The sequence below is a fragment of the Perna viridis genome, chromosome 3, assembly GCF_037379345.1.
Source record: "Perna viridis isolate PV_CMFRI_1.1 ecotype Kerala chromosome 3, ASM3737934v1, whole genome shotgun sequence".
Lineage (NCBI taxonomy): Eukaryota > Metazoa > Mollusca > Bivalvia > Mytilida > Mytilidae > Perna > Perna viridis.
Window position 1 is genome coordinate 18845757 of NC_142447.1, and position 17919 is coordinate 18863675.

Genomic DNA, 17919 nt, shown 5'->3' on the forward strand with positions numbered 1-17919 from the left:
GATTTAACTCGACGTTGTACTGCGCTCCCCACGTACAAAAGACGAAATTTCTCATCACTCATGATATCCAATATGAACTCCTGCAAAAGTTATTTAGTCTGATGTTGCGTGGATTTTGAACCAACTTAGAGTATTAGGTCCTCCCCTGATATCTATATGTCATATCCGTGCAGAACTATTAATGACTTGTGGGTTCGCTACGTATTGCTCCACTAGTTTACCAGCTCTGTCATCCAGAATTTCGACATTTTCACAATGCATAAGTGCTACTCATTTAGAATCCACTGTTCTTCACCATTTTACAAGAAAACGAGGTTAAGTACTAAAACAATAGATGTGCCATTTGGCATGAGAATGATTCAGACTCTGTCAAAATTTTAGATTTTACCAGAAGATAAAGCCATTATAAATGTTTGATGTTTAATGTTATTTTGTTTTATTTTTTGTAAACTATTTGTTTTTTTACTTTTTGAGATTTGCTTGATGATTTTAAACTTGAATACGATTGCTGCAAACCAAAAAGGAAGAATGTGAAGTGTATTTCAATCTGTGTAGTTAGTGTTAACACTCTGGTCATGTTACTTCTACCTGCCTTTTTGAAAAAGACACTTGCGTAGAATAAAATAATACATGTGATGATAGTTCAATTTATTTTTGTTGTCTATTACACTGTTAGTATTTTGTATCTATATGCTAGATAATAAAAAAAAAACCTACAAGCTTTGTTAATTATGCCATTTGTTTTCATTATTTATTGTAGTATTAAATACTCTCAGGCTTTCTAAAATGTTATACTGAAACCAAAAAACCCCTGGCGGGAAATAAAATTCCAGTGTAGTTAAGCATTACTGTAAATTCATAAAAAAAATGCGATGTCTTTTTTCATTGCAAAAAGTATCTTACTCAAAAACTTTAAAATTTTACCATTACCAATGTTGGATTTTCTCAAAATCGACATAAAATGATTAGATTTCATTTTGAATTATTTGACGACTGAAATGAACAAAATCACAATAACTGCAAGCAATTATTAACGATTAACGCTTACAAATTCATAGTATTGGGAGTCGAAATTTCCGTCCATTATCTAAGTACAGACATTGATTACATGTAACAGGAAATGATACATGGTATGAAATGAGTAAAAAACTCTTCTTCATGTTGAAATCAATGCAATAAAGTTTATAAAATGCCATATAGGAAATACATGTACATTTTGAAATACTTTGTTTCTTGTTTATTTTATTTCCAATCATTTTTTTTTCTAATAAGACTTTATATACAGTCCTTTCTTTTGTAACCTTCATACGTACCAACTAACAATCAATTCAACAAATATATTTTAAAATACATATTTCATCTACATACAAAATAATAAACATGACTTCGTTCTTAATTATCCCACATTTTGAGGAATTATCGATTTATCACATGTCCAGCTTTTAATACAATAGTTTGTCTTATATCATAACAACAAATAAATAAATAAAATACAAAAGAATAATTTCTTACTATCATAACAGTTTTGGTGTCCATATTGACTAGTGGAAGACATTTTTTTTGAGAAACTACAGTATGAAATGCATCGGTTATTTTTCTTCGTAAAATCAATACACAGTACTATAAGAATTTTTTGTTTAATGTTAAACAATAAAACTAAGGCTTCAATTACGCAACGCATGATAAAATTTCAGAAATTTGTTTTAAGTATATCATTGAAAATGCCAAGTATAGACCACAAATACAAAACTGAAGTCAAAACACAGATAGGCAATTAGACAGTCTCAACTTTAACAGTGAGATAAAAGTCATTTATTCATTTTTTTTTTTGGCCAACAGTGGAATATTATTCTGTTTGAGCCGCGGGAAATTTCAAATTTTAGTATTGGGCTCTTCGGCAGGTACATTAAAACTAAAATGAACAGCAATAGTTCTTAATTTCATTCTAACTAATTTTCCAAATTTGACCGTAACTCATCTCTACATTTTCCATGACAGTGCAATGGATCCAACTGTAGTAGTCTTTTTAAATGGATTGATGATGCTCTTCTTCTTTGGAGAAAGTCTTTCCCCGCATATGTTTCGGTATTTCTCCTAAAATATAAATATTTTATAGAAAGGAAGAGTTCAATCATCCTTGTGCATTTCCTTTTCAAATTTATTTAATATTGTAGTAGTTCAAATACAATGTATCAGTCAAAACTTCATAATGATCTCAATACGTCCATCCGACCATTTTATCTTAAAGTAGACTTCATCGATATTATTTGTATATTTTCATATCCCTCTGAGAAAGATGGATTTTTAGAATTATCGGTTTTCGTTAGTATTTAAGTAACTAAAATGCAATAATATCGCACTCAATTTTGGAACACATTCGAGACTTACACAAAATAAAAATAGCCTCCGTGCAAATAAAAAGATTTATCATATGTACAGATTAAAATAAATGTTTTTATATGTGTATTATATATGATTGTTTAAACCCTGTTTCGTTTAACCTATATCACACCCCAGACTTATATAACGAGATGTTAATCGCATCCGATCTCGGAACACACTTTCAGTAGTTAATTCGTATTGCATGCCGTATCAACGCTCGATATTTATTACTCCTCGGACTGTTGGCCTTTGGGGTTAAGTAGGTAGACCTGGGGTAAGGGACATAACTTATAAAATCAGTGATATGTTTGCATCATACTCAATTTCACCAAAGTCTCTCAAGCTTTCGTTTGAAGTAGAATAAAATGAATCCAAGTCAATTAGATGCTTACATAAGATTGATGTAAAATGCTGAATATAAACATTCCAATAATTTTTAAGAGTTGTGTCCCTTACCCTAGGTCTACCTCCTTAAGTAGGAATCTCGAGTTGATTCGGCACATTATAGATTTTGGTATGTAATATTCTTTATATGATTAGTGATCGTTAATTTGGATGTTTCTTTTTAAATTAACAAGCAATATGTAACTACAAAGAGAAGGGGTTTATCATGAAACATCTAGAACCAATTATTTTGAAAGAGGGAGGGTGGAAGAGTTAAAAAAAAAAAACAAGCTAGGCCAGTCGATGTCTGGGCATCTGCTTCTGTGATTTAACATTGCTGATGAAAATGCGGCGAAATAAGTGTTACAGACGAATAGACGGAACTACGGAACATAATTCCCATAAAAAATATAAAATAAAATTTCCCCGATAATATGCACAACATTTGGTGTTCTTGCTACATACCAAGTATTATAAAAAAATCTTTTCGGTAGTTTTAGAGATGTCAAGTTTTAAAAAAAATTATGTTGGGTAGCTTTAGAGGAGTTGCGATGACAAGCTAATACATGATGATTTACGGTAAATTTTGTGAGTTCAAAGGAACTCCAACAAAAATTAGAGAATCATAATTTCCTGATAATTTGCACAACTACATATGATATTCCCATTATACACCAAGTTTTATTAAATTCTTTTTGGTAGTTTTTGAGTTAATTGCGATGACTAGCTGATATGTGATGATTTACGGTAAATTTGTAAGTTCAAAAGGGTATTACTCCCATAAAATTACAGAATCAAAATTTCTTGATGATACGCAGAACTGCATATAATGTTTGTTTCAGGCTTTTCTGTTGAGAAATTTAAGAGAGTTGTGATGACAAGCTGATATGGTATGGTTTTACGAACAGACGGACGGATTGACCTACATTCTAGACCTGTCTTTGGCGACGTAGATAAAATATTTTACTCAGACCTTTTTAAAATAAATATTTTGATTCTCTTCGCCCTGATCCGAATATCATGCTTTTACATATATGAAAAAAAAAAGATTTAATTCCGTGGATGCTAAAAAACATATCAATCGTTAACATACTGAAAAGAAGATTCTAATTAAAAACTGAAGACCTCCTCCTTCAATATTAAATGGGTTCGAACAAGTACCTCATACTTTTCTTCTATTTTCTTCACATGGCGCCACCTTCTATAGCCCTGAAATAGGAATGCCTTGATTAAGATTTGAAATATTTTCACAAATGAGCAAATTACTTCTGCAACAAAATACCACAAAAAAACTAGGTATAAAGGGAAAACTAAGAACACGCAGACATTTACTAAAAAAATTAAAGGAAAGGAACAAATAACAAATAATAAATGAAGAAGTTATTAAAAAATCTCAAAACAAATTTAGTCAGTGACTTACACTTGAAAAAAAAATCGAATCAAGAGATTGAATGATAACAACGACAAATCTTCAATTACATTACAGTTTTTCCGTACTATTTCAAAAGTGGTAAGTTAAAAAAAGGTGGTAGACCTAGGGTAAGGGACATAACTTTTGAAATCAGTGATATGTTTGTATCATATCCAGTTTCACCAAAGCCTCTCAAGCTTTCATTTGAAACTGAATAAAATAAATCCCAAGTTACTTAGATGCTTATATGAGATTGATGTAAAATGCTGAATACAAACGTTCAAATGATTTTTAAGAGTTGTGTCCCTTACCCTAGGTCTACCTCCTTAAATTAACACGTTCCCATTCTGCCGTCGATAGTTAAATGGATTCCCTACAATTTACAATTTATCAAATGCATTTCATGTTACAACGATTGATGTGCTAGAAGTAGCGGTCTTTGTAAGAATCATGCAAATTCTGTAAAATGTGATACACCTAAAAAAAGACGACATATATTTATTTTTGTTATTAAGTTACTTCTCATGTCTATATGATCAAATCTTTAAATATTCATTCCAGTCTTTCGGTTTTTAGGAGACAATAAAAATTGAAAATCCAATAGTTTCTACAGACTTATCTACCATAGTTTTGAATTCTAGAGTACATTCTATAAAATCTCCTAAGAGCACATATTATATGAAAAGCCACATGCTAATTTCATTTCTGTTTACTATAACATTTTAAACAAAATATCAAAAGTAGAAATATGAGAAATATGTAGGGTTTCCAACCATGAATCACATTTGGCATGATTCTTATGTGGAGTGCTACTTAAAACATTATATTTAAGTGAATGTCTCTATATTGTAAAATATTGTATCTGTATCATTTTGGTTTCGGCCAATTAAACATGAAAAAAGACATTAAGAATTACGTTTATAAACACCATCACCATAATACATGTACCTTTGACTATAGGTTGCCTGTATTTGTGTTATTAGTATGTGTCCCCTTATTTAATTGATTAAAGAAATAGACATACCTGAATAAGAACGCTAATGATAAAAGATATTTGAAATATGGCAAACAAAATGATAAAACTGACGAACGCCCATCGGTCTGCAGATCTGGCTGTGTCATGGTCTGATATAAGGGTAACAACTGCATGCCAAATACAAACTAGATACAGGAATGTCATACTTCCTAGAATGTATCGGTCCTACAAATTAAAAGAAATTTGTTTTACCAAATTTGGCAATTCAAGATGTTAGCAAGCAGATTCATTTCATTTCTAAAGAATAATCACAGTTGGTGCATATCGTGTTTTTGATCCTACACATCTGGTCTAACTGATTATCTTGAACGATGATAAAAGAACAAGATGTGCTGATAGCATATAGGGCTTAACTTCATTGAATTTATAGAGTAGCAAATTTAATGAAAATTGGAACCTTAGTGTTAATTTGACAGTTTTGTTCATCTAAAAAAATTGAAGCATTACCAAAGTTTTATTTAATCTTCTTATTTTAGAAGATCCCCGTGCAGGTTCGGGTGTTAAAAGAATAGACCTGCAGCAGCGCTAAGCTTGTCGTATAAGTCGACTAAACAGTGCCCAGAACCTTAGTTGTGGGGCTATGGCGCTCTGCCCACAGAGCAACTGGGATGTGTGCCCCAGGTGGTTGAATGGGATACCCCTGGCGTGTTACATGCTGGGGTTGTCAGGCTATAATACGGAAAACCTGACCGCAAACCATAGTGATGCACCGTGTTGGAAAAGATGCCACGTTCCTCGCACGTTAAAGAACCCTACTGTGGTATTCTCCCGGAGTAGGAACCATGGGGTTCCGCCACAGGAGGCTAAATTGCCCGACCCTATCCACCTCTCCCTATTTCCAGTGGCAATCAAAGTTTGTCGACCCCATTGTCCTTGTGTCCCATCCCTTTTTATTCATTTCATGTTCATTTTATCATCCATTTCATGTTCATCGTCTGAATATAGTTGAAATATTGCTGCTCGGACGTTAAACCCCAACAAACAAACATATTTTAGAAGAAGTTGTCAGTTGTTGCTTTTATTATTTATTTGTATATTCCACTTACTAGCTGCGCCATTATCTATTGATAGTTTCATGTAGTCTTCTTGATAAGGAGGTAGACCTAGGGTAAGGGACAAAACTCATGAAGTCAGCAAAATGTTTGTATCATATTCAATTTCACCATAGCCTCTCAAGCTTTCATTTGAAACCGAATGAAATCAGTCCAGGTTACTTTGATGCTTACATGATATTGATGTAAAATGCTGAATACAACCGTTCCAATGATTTGTATGAGTTGTGTTCCATACCCTAGGTCTACCTCCTTAAGGGGTTATTTTTGCTATTGCTGTTTTTATTTTTATACTTATAAAAATCCACTTACTAGCTGTGTTAGGTATGATATTTTTGGTATGGTTTGATTAGCAACGAATTTAAAAGCTACACCAGTCAGAACCAATGTAAACGAAAGCTGAAGGCGGTTCTGTGGTTTGTCCTTGTCGACAGAAAACGTTGCAATAGACAGCGAACTAATCAATGTCTGAAATAAAAAAAAATAATTAAGAAATATATCACCATTTTATTATTGTTTTATCACGGGCTGGCTAATAATGTGGCATTGTTTTGCCCCGAGCGATAGCTAACCCGTATTAAAACAATGACAAAATGGAGTTTTAAAGGTTTATTTCGATTCTAATGAGGCTAGTTTCTTCATTTTTTAATAGAGGCAACGTATATGTTGCATGAAATGTTGGTCATGTCTTTATCACTTTTTTACCATGGTTATGGTCTAAAGAGCACGTCATATTAGAATCATCAATTTTTGCAATCACAATATATATATATAAGAGCAAATATTTACGTCGAATTTTGTTCTACACTTAAGGAGGAAGACCTAGTGTTAGGGACCCAACTCTTAAAAATCATTGGAACGTTTGTATTCAGCATTTTACATCAATGTCATGTAAGCATCAAAGTAACTTAGATTAATTTCATTCTGTGTCAAATGAAAGCTTGATAGCCTTTGGGGAAATTGAATATGATACAAACATATCACTGACTTCATAAGTTATGTCCCTTACCCTAGGTCTACCTCCGTAATGGAAAGCTAATTCTTCAACAAATAAATATCATCAAAACGTTTGTAGTACAAGATTCCTTCTTGAAGCAAAATATTAAAACCCGCTGAAGAATACAACCAGCGTATCAGTCAAAATTACTTAATATCACACCAATACATCTTATAAATTGTGAAAAGAATTTGACAATTTATTTCAGGGGAATCAAGACTAAAAATATTACTGTTACAGAGAAGAACTTTATTATATATCTCTTTAAAATGTAAGTGTTTTAATTCCTAATTATAAATGAAAATCCCGTCCAATACACTTTTGCTAACTGCACCAAAACGCCGAAAAATAGTTTCAACATATATTAGTTCTACATTTTGTTTTCAATGCACTTCGAATGCAAGACGTACCTTTTTATATATTGCTTAACGAAAAATTCATTTCAACTTTCCATCACCAACAAAATTTGTTGTAAGTACTGAATGAAAGATTGTAACAAAATTACCGGACTTATAAAATCTAGGCAGTGGTCAAAAGGAATGTTCGTATAACGAATGGCGATGTCAGGGTAAAAACCGGAGAATTGGAAACCACGGCCATAGTCCTGAATAGGTGCAGGCATTATTTCATACATATACGTACCATAATCAATAAAACATTCCATATGAAAAATCCTGCTCGTCTACGAGCACAACAAGATATTATAAGTCCAGGGTGTTTGTATTTCATGTTCGCATACTCTTTTGTTGTAACTTTTGGTGTGTATTCAATAAACTCAAAAAGTTGCCACTCTTGTTGCTTGGCAAATGTAGCTGTGTGAACACTAGAAATTTCTTTGACCTCTTCAAAGAGTTCAACGTCTGCTTCAGAGTGTTCTGTGCTGACGACAACCGATAAATCCTGCAATATAATCCATGTTTCTATCAAGGATTAGTTTATCTATCGAGAATGTATGTTTTCTTTAAAAAGCTTATCAATGGGTAATTTGTATAGTTTATACTAGTCCAATTCAATGGATGACTTTTGTCCAGCGAATATATCTTTTGGGCAGGAGCATGTCTACAACCTTGCATCTATAACAAACTAGACTTATAACTGTTCCGGCTAATATAAACCAACATTAGAAGAATGCAATTGTCATTTAACAAGCCTTTGTTGGTAGTTAATCTTCACTGCTTCTATTTACTGTTTATAGAAAATTTAAATTTTTGTGCCAAAAATGACGTGTTTGAAGTACCTGAATATCAAAAGGAAAGAGTAAAAGCTCTAAATTTTCTGCAAAAGTTGCTTTTATTCTCTGTTTATCTAAAACAAATGCTTCGCCGTTTTCCTTCTGGAGGACTTTCCAGTGGTCATGTCTCGTTTCTGAGAGCACATTCTGTATCTTAATTTTGGCATCCCAATAACTTTTCCAGTCGATCTCAGCACCCTGAAACATTTCAATATTAGACCGATTTATTTTTGGTGAGGAATGACACTTTTGATTTCAACTCTTTCTATTGACATTTTTAAGCCTGAGCGTGATTCAAAAGGAAATATTTATTTGTTGAACTCAAAGGAAAATCGCTATTGTAGTCGTCGCTTTTGAAGATGTTGCGTGACTCTCATTTAAGCTTGAATAAATCATCCGCTTTTAATTTAGCTTAATCAAAATCCATCCGTTGTAAGAATAGTTATCGTCTCCAATAATTAAAATTACTACGTCTCTCCCTTTTTAAATCTCGTACAATTGTGCTCTTACCGTTGAAGATGTCTTGTCAAGTTGCGGTTCCCTCCATCGTGATTGGACATAAACGTCGGCTGTAAATGTTTCTTTCAATGTGTCAATTTCACCGATCTTCAAAAATGAAACTTTTAAAAAGACTTGTCGCTGAAACAGAAGGATATAGCAATTTAATATATTATTAACAACACAACATACACTCCGTTTGAAGAATTTGTCAGCGCTTTAATCGGCTAGTTTAACATTTACTCTTCATTCTAGTTTCGGTATACTCAGGTGTAATTTTATAAGCAGTTCTTTTAGAAGTGATATATGCACCCAACTTGATTCAATTTTATATCTTATCCAGTAACAGTTACAGACCACGTAACCAGTCTTGGTTCTTTATGAGGTTGACGTTAGAATCTTGCATTTTTAGATGAAAATTACATAGACAGTATGTGTAATTGGCACTTTGTAAGAGTGACCTTTCTTGATTTCGGTTACTAGTAATTAAAGTAATTGATAGGTGCATCGTATTCTCCAAAATACATGTACATATCTGAATCCAGAAAGCATCATAGTTGCATAAAAATATGATGCATGTAGAATGGAAAAGCATCGTTTGTAAGGAACATTTTCTACATCATGAATCCCCTCTAAATTGGCATGGTTTAAACTTAATATGGCTTAACACGTCAACGTCGACTATTTCCTATGAAAGCATTGCATAATACCGACTGCGGCTTCGCATGTGAAATAAAACGAACATATCGGTTATTGAAAAAAGTAAAAGTTAGTATCGCATATCCCCGATCCCGTTGTTATTATTGCAACATCAAAGTTGATGGTACAGTGAAGCCTGTCAAAACCGCATCCTGAATAATACCTGTCTAAGCCAGACACTTTTTATCTCCCTTTGTATCAATTTCTATGTATTTTGAACGTTCGTATACCTATGTATTTTTGTAAACTGAAAACCTGTCTAAACCGAACCAATTTTAAAGTCTAAAAGGGGTTCTGTTGAAACCGTTTTCACCGTATATTGATACGAAATTTTTGATATGATGAAATTTATATTTGTTTACTTTAAAAATGCTTTCATTTGTTTATGATTCTTTTATTTTTGTCATTTCTGATAAATACAAACGTTCATAGTTTTTATTGAGTGAAAGATATTTTTTTCTAGACATATGAGATTTCCTTATCTCACCCATGGCTGAGATAAAACATACGACAATCTCGTAAGATTAAAAATGTCTTACGGCGTTTTGTAAATAAAATGTATTGGGGCAAGCAGGGTTTCTGAGTTGGCGTAATAAAAATTCATTTTTAAAAGAATGAAATAGAATGAAACTAGCTTGGGTGTCAGTGTGTGTGTGTGTGTGAATCAGAGAGTATGTGAAACATACTAAAAAAGCTAACCACTCGTAAAAGTTGTTGTAAGTGAAGTATAAAAGCCACAAAAGTACCTTCACTGATTTTGTGGGTGTACGGAATTAAAATGCAATAAGATGCGTTATTTACAAGTTAGAAAAAGAGGATAGTTTGTAAAACACAAGTTATTAATAATCTACCATAACATAAAGTTTCAATGAATGATGTGGTTGATGTTTGTTTTGTTTGTTTGTTGGGGTTTAACGTCCGAGCAGCAATATTTCAGCTATATTCAGACGATGAACATGAAAGTGATGATAAAATGAACATGAAATGATGATGAAATGAAAAAGGGATGGGACACAAGGACAATGGGGTCGACAAATTTTGATTGCCACTGGAAATAGGGAGAGGTGGGTAGGGTCGTGCAATTTAGCCTCCTGTGGCGGAGCCTTATGGTTCCTACTCCGGGAGAATATCACAGTAGGGTTCTTTAACGTGCGAGGAACGTGGCATCTTTCCCAACACGGTGCACCACTATGGTTTGCGGTCAGGTTTTCCGTATTATAGTCTGACAACCCCAGCATGTAACACGCCAGGGGTACCCCATTCCACCACCTGGGGCAAACATCCCAGTTGCTCTGTGGGCAGAGCGCCCTAGTCCCCGGCTAGGGTTCTGAGCACTATTTAGTCGCCTTCTACGACAAGCTTAGCGCTGCTGCAGGCCTATTCTTTTAACACCCGGACCTGCACGGGGCATGATGTGGTTGAAGGAGAACCTCTGTTATTTACATTATGTTGTTTGACATGAAGGGTAATGATAATAAACTTTCTGAACTGATAAAATCTAGAATGTAGTCAAGAGGAATAGTCTAAAAGGAAAGTCCGTAAAACAAATATCAGGATAAAAACCGGAAAATTTGAAAACCAACGCCATAGTTGTGAAAATATAAGATTGTAATATAGTATAATATTTCACCAATTATGCCTGACTGTAGTAAATACTTGTACTAAGATGAAGCATCATATGGTGTTTCGGATGGAATAATCTATCATCAGACAGCTTTAAGCTTATTCATACTAAGAAAATATGTTCATCAATTAAAGGAAGTCAACATGGTTTCACTTCCTTGAAATTCAAATCATTTTAACAACACAGTTTGATAACGATGGCTTTTAGTTGTTCACGGTGAAACAATAAATCATTTTAATTCATTTCAAGCTTTTCATTACGCTTATCAATATGATAAACAATTGAAAATCGATTACACGTCTATAGATCAAATGTTAAAACATAGCTTTAATGCTTAAAATCTATCCCAGTGGCCTTTTCTATCACGGTGACACAGAGATATTGAGAGATGAACATCATTTTACTCCAATCACTCATTTCAAACTATTGAAGGTGAATCTTGCAAATGCAATGCAGGTAATACACTATTCTGTTTGTTTAGATTACATTGGATCGTAGCTCCAAAAAGTCTCCTTCATTTGATTATAAATAACCTGTATAATTTATGCTTCGCTCAATTAAAACCGGAAAATAGAAGTGTATCAAAATGGGTGACACCGGACAGTATTGACAGGTGAATTGTGGGAAACTTCGAATTGATAGTAAATAAATACAAAAAATACTAAACATAGATATTGCAACTTTCGATATGTTGTACATGTGTTTCAGGAGTAACCTCTCATCAGCAGCATTTGGGTCAAATATATAGAAAGATCTACAAAAATGTATACAAGCACTCAAAACCAAAACTGTCGAAAAGGAATGAAAGATGGCTGCAGAATGATCAGCTTATTATTGATTACAGTTCCCATGTTCTTGACTATTTAAGTTCGATTTCGTGTATTGATTTGTTCATATACATGTGATATTTTAGACTTCCCCTAACGTAACCGGTTATGTGCAGACTCAAATACGAAACTCTCTCAGAGTAAAACCAATGACGAAATTTTATCAAATGCATTAAGGGCCTCGTAATAAGAGGATAATCTTATACGATAATTGGTTAATTTTTTTCGGGGGATTTTGAAATAACCAATCTATAATTCTGAAATAAAAAATGAATTTTAGGTAACTTTACAATTAACTAAGTACATACTATCAGTCAGTAAATTAATTATTAGCGACGCATTTTATTGACCAACGTCTTTTCTTTGTGTAGTTAAAAAAAGACTAGTTCCACTTTTACAGTGATAATAACAATGTTTTAATCATTACCTCTGACTGGCACCAACTCAATACAGTCGATATCAATAGAAAATTTGAGGAGTATCGTTCAACGCTCCCTTTGTTACAAGAAAATTCTTTTATCTTTAGTACATGTAAATTGAGGAAAAAATCAATTTAGCATTATATTGAACCATTAAGAAACTACTAACATAATTAAAGTTTGTCATGCTTTTTATTGACAAAGTATTTTTAGTCAAATTACGGATACATGATTTATAGTATTGTTGCATAATCTAAACATTCGAAGGTTTAAAAATCAATTTACGGTACTCACATCTTCCGGAAAGACAGGAATGTAAACTACAAACTCTTAATAGCCTGAATACCTAACCTGGTGCAATAAGCAACATTCTATTTTTTTTTAAAAGCGACCAAGATTTTTTTTCTTAGATAAAAATTCCCAACGCTCAGAACAAAGGATCAATCTGGTCAATTTTCATTAAATTATGTCATGTAGTTTCTAGGGAGGAAGTGTTTTAAAACAAACTTAAAAACTAGCAAAAATATGTCGAAGAAGGGCAATAACTCAAACATGGCTAAACAGATTTACAACAGATTAATCTCATCATGTTGAACATTTTGTCAGAATTTGGCTGTACAAAATAGTTTTGGAGATACATCTGAAAAACTTCTGATTCCTACGTTATATTTTGAGTAACGGCGGCCATGTATTTTGACAGATCAAAAACTCCATATCAGTTCTATAAAGGACAACTTAATAAACATTTTTATCGCCATTTTGTTTAAAATTCCTTTGATCTTGCTATACGATAATTTTCAATATCACACCAGTCGAGTGAGAATGAAAATTATCGCTAGTTTCTATGTTCTCGCGTGACATACAAGCAACAGCGTAGGAATATCTAACGACCCAAATAACCGTCTGTTTGTTAAACTGTATGAAATAATGACTAATTTGTGGCATTACTTTCAAGTCTATAATGGAAAATTATGAATAAATACAGTAACTTACCCGATAAGAATGAATAAATCCTTAAATTATTTAACAAATATTAAACACAAGCGTCATAGTTAACCGATTTTTTCAAATGATGTGTATCACAGCTGCACAACATACGTGACGTCACGTAGCACGTCGCCAAAAAATAGTTTCGATAAAAAACTTTACAGCGCTTATAAAACTTGCATGTTTAGGTCAGGGAAATAAAGATAAAAGACAACTAGTACCTTAGACTTCAACAAAACAGCGATAAACAGATTATCAAATATTTTTTTTCAACTCTCGGGATTTTCTCATGCTCATCTCGTCTCGTGGCGAAGCCGCTCGACCAGATAAGCATGAGAAACTCTCTCTCGTTGAAAAATATTAAATAATCTAATAATATCTAGTTGTTTTGTTCTAATTGATCAAGTAGTTTTAGAGGAGAACAATAAACTGTTAACGACGACGACGATGGACGCCAAGCGAGCTAATGAAAAGAGAATATCTTTTAAGATATTGGTTATTTTGTTTAGTTATAAAAATAAGAATTTGCTTATACATGTCTCTATGGAATCTCTTGAATTTATTGACCTAAATCATAAAAAAAATGTATTGTTACTTCCCTTCCGCATTGTTCCTATTTCATTAATCGCAGTGTTTTGGACTTTTATTTATTATATTCAATTTCTTTTTAATAATTTTTTATCAGGTTATGTGAAATTACCAACTTTCCAGCAGCTTTGTAGTTCATGAAGCGTAAACTGTCCCAAAGTTGATTTTTTTTCGCATAACCTGGTCAAAAATTGTGACTACAGAACCTGAACCGATCCGTTCTACGAAAAGTGCGATCGGTCATCGATTGCAGATCAGTTTCCGGTCAGTCATCGAACCGTAAAACGGATCCATTTAACTGGTGATCGCATCACGTGACCACAGAGCGGTCAATGTATTTTACGGTTTTTGTTGTTTTCTTTGTCAATTTCATACACATTTATATAATGTAATAGATTCAAACATCAATTTATACTTTTATTTTACTGGTTTTTTTAATTTCAAACATATCTTACGTCATTTTACACAACAAAACTGCGACCAGATCAGTCAACGGTCATCGATCCGTCAAATCGTTGCGTGGTTCGGTTCAAGGACTGTAATCCTTATAATTTCATTTTCTGATCGATTAAAGTCAAAAATAAGATTTGCCCCTTTATCAATGCCTTAATTAGTTTGGAATTATTTGAATTTCGGACTGCGAACCGATCGACTTCTAATGACGTTACTGTTGTACCAAGTTATTTTATAGTCCATCTTGCCAAAATGAGAAATAAACAATTAAATTAAGTTATAATCAAATGTTTCCTCTGTCCTACATTCAGATATTTTCCATGTTAAATAAACTCCTTTTTTCACTCTGAGACCTTTACCCATCAATTTCATTTATGAAGCTAACTTAATTTGACGTCACTGATACTTAAGAATATGCCAATACGTCATTAAAAAGTACGCCTATCACAAAGTTTTGAATTCATTTCGAAACAATAAAGGGTTATTGGGGAAATATGATATCTTGAATAAAATGGTTAATTAGTTTTGATATTGCTTTGATATTTTTAAAACTCTCGAGTACGAATCGATTTTCCCGCACCCGTTAAATCTTGGCGTTCTTCTGCGCTACAGTGACCATGGTCCGGTTATTCGATCCTGCTAATTAATAATTCAGTAAATGCTTGATATTTCATCAGTATTTAAAACTAATTTGAGATACGAACTCATTCATACTTTCACTGTCAAAACATTTGAAAATCTAACATAATAGCATCAATAGATGCAATAAGTCTATACATATAAATGCAGTCAAACAATTGAAGTTATTAATGGCTTTAAAATGCTCATAAAGTGATCATTTTATCATAAATAATTAAAAGTTAACAAATACAGTAGAAGATTTACTTCCGATATAAGTGCGTCTGAACGTATGCATATCGCCATTATTACTCAAATAATTACATTTAGGCCGTTATATAACGTATTTTGAAATCAATCTTTAAAAATACTTAATAATATAACAACCAGCAAATTACTTTGTCTAAACAGTAGATGAAACCATTTATTGTTTGGTCTACCCTGGACTTGGCGGATGTTTCTAGAAAAGCAGAAGACGCTTACCCTACCGGTCCACCGGGTCCATGCTCCCAGTCTGTAGTAGAGTCCGAGTTGTACATTAACGTTTGTTACTTTGTATGTATTATTTTGGTTATGTTTTTTTTTTAATGTACATGTCTGTTTTCCATGTCTGGTCTTTATCCCTGGTTAACCTGAATTTCAATTCCTCTACAATCTTGGTTAATTAATAATTCATTCTGTAGTACTTATTTCAGCCATTTGATTTTTCTGAGATGCGTTATATGAGCATACCATATTTCAGACTCGAGTGGAGACATCAACTTCCTGTTTAAAGACATTGTTTATACATGTTTTTGACCATATGTAGATCGGTGATGTATCTTTTGCTGACAAGTTTTTTTTCTTAAAGTTTTTATTGAAGTACTAATATAGTCGCACGTCGATGCAATAAATGTCTGAAATAATAAAAAAAAGACTTAAATGTTATTGAGAATAAAGAGTAAGAATAATTCCTTATAAAATAAAAAAAAAGTAAACGGTCAAAAGAATTATTCTCAAATTTCAGTCAATAGAAAAGTGGACAGGTGACAAAAATGGAGAGAGAGATTTTATTTAATTTTTAAAATTCAATAGTATAACCGTAACAGTTCAATCTCTTTGATCAAGATTTTTTTTAAGATGTTTTCTTCTGGAAAACATTTCTTCGCATAAAAAAGAACGCTCGGTTTACAAAAGCTTTTTTGTATTTATGTGTTTCAGAGAGATAGTGTAGTTTAGCTGTCATTTACAAACCAAATGGCTTTTAATTGTAAATTTTCATTTTAACATACAATAACACTGGCAAGTCGATGATAATGGCCTTTATAATATTAATGCTAGGCTTTTTTTTTGTCTGTATTTGTTTGAGGAAGACAATTTATATTTAATTTAAGTTTGATAAATACCAATAAACAATTACGGTTTTAGTTAAAATACCATTACTAACGTCGCTTTGAAAATTTGTATGCAAACAACAAATCTGATAATTCCAAATTACTCTTTCAAATAAGTGTATATTAGCATCAGGAAGTTTAAAAATGCTAGATTCTGCAGATAATTATAGAAGGACGGAAGAAAGATATGCTGTAAAACGAAAAATGTACTATATTTTATACAAAAATGACATAAGGAAGTCGACTGGCTTTGTATGTAAAGATCCCAAGTACAGTAAAACCTGTCTAACCAAAACATGGATAATCAGACCATGTTTAATCTAAAAACCTGTGTAAACCACACACTTTTAAAATCCTTCTGATACCCAATAATATATGCATTTTTAACCTAAAATATCTGTCTAAAGAAAACTAGTTCTAAAAACCAAAAGTTTTTCGGTAAAGACTGTTTTCACTGTACAGCGTTTTTTTTTCTCCCCAAAGCAATAGAGCAAGATTGGACTATTGAACCATCGAAGATACAGTAGAAAAACTAGAAATTTGTAAATTGTGTTTTCGATCCAAAAGGTGAGAAGAGTATAAAGACTTTCATTTGCTGATACTGCCTTTGCCTAATTGTGGTTTTGAGATAAAGAAGATTGATTGATTGATTGATTGATTGATTGTTGGGGTTTAACGTCCGAGCACAATATTTCAGCTATATTCAGACGATGAACATGAAACGGATGATTAAATGAACATGAAATGATGATGAAATGAAAAACGGGATGGGACACAAGGACAATGGGGTCGACAAATTTTGATTGCCACTGGAAATAGGGAGAGGTGGGTAGGGTCGGCAAGTTAGCCTCCTGTGGCGGAGCCCTATGGTTCCTACTCCGGGAGATTACCACAGTAGGGTTCTTTAACGTGCGAGGAACGTGGCATCTTTCCCAACACGGTGCACCACTATGGTTTGCGGTCAGGTTTTCCGTATTATAGTCTGACAACCCCAGCATGTAACACGCCAGGGGTACCCCATTCCACCACCTTGGGCACACATCCCAGTTGCTCTGGCTAGGGTTCTGAGCACTATTTAGTCGCCTTTTACGACAAGCTTAGCGCTGCTGAAGGCCTATTCTTTTAACACCCGGACCTGCACGGGGAAAGAAGATTGATACTCGTAGCCATTGGTCTCTCACCAAAGAAGTTGATGCGCAAAAGTCCCATAAATGTTAAAAAAAAATAATTGTAGAATCAAAATCACGGTGCAATATGATCAACTATATATTATGAGTATAACAATCATGCAAAATTTGAATAAAATCTATGGAGGAGTTTTTGAGGAGCTACATCCAAAA

General features: G+C 33.1%; 1 protein-coding gene across 1 annotated transcript in view; it reads right to left on the reverse strand.

Moving 5' to 3' along the window:
• Positions 1–473: 473 nt before the first annotated feature.
• LOC148621320 (uncharacterized) overlaps positions 474–17919 on the reverse strand; it is a 28249-nt gene continuing 10803 nt past the window's right edge. Inside the window, exons 2-8 of the mRNA XM_088575493.1 lie at positions 9004–9132; positions 8500–8691; positions 7905–8162; positions 6578–6733; positions 5202–5378; positions 3928–3975; positions 474–2094 (exon numbers count right to left, since the gene is read on the reverse strand). Of these exons, the coding sequence (XP_088431619.1) occupies positions 1981–2094; positions 3928–3975; positions 5202–5378; positions 6578–6733; positions 7905–8162; positions 8500–8691; positions 9004–9132 (1074 nt within the window). The 3' untranslated portion in view covers positions 474–1980. The remainder of the gene's footprint in view (positions 2095–3927; positions 3976–5201; positions 5379–6577; positions 6734–7904; positions 8163–8499; positions 8692–9003; positions 9133–17919) is intronic.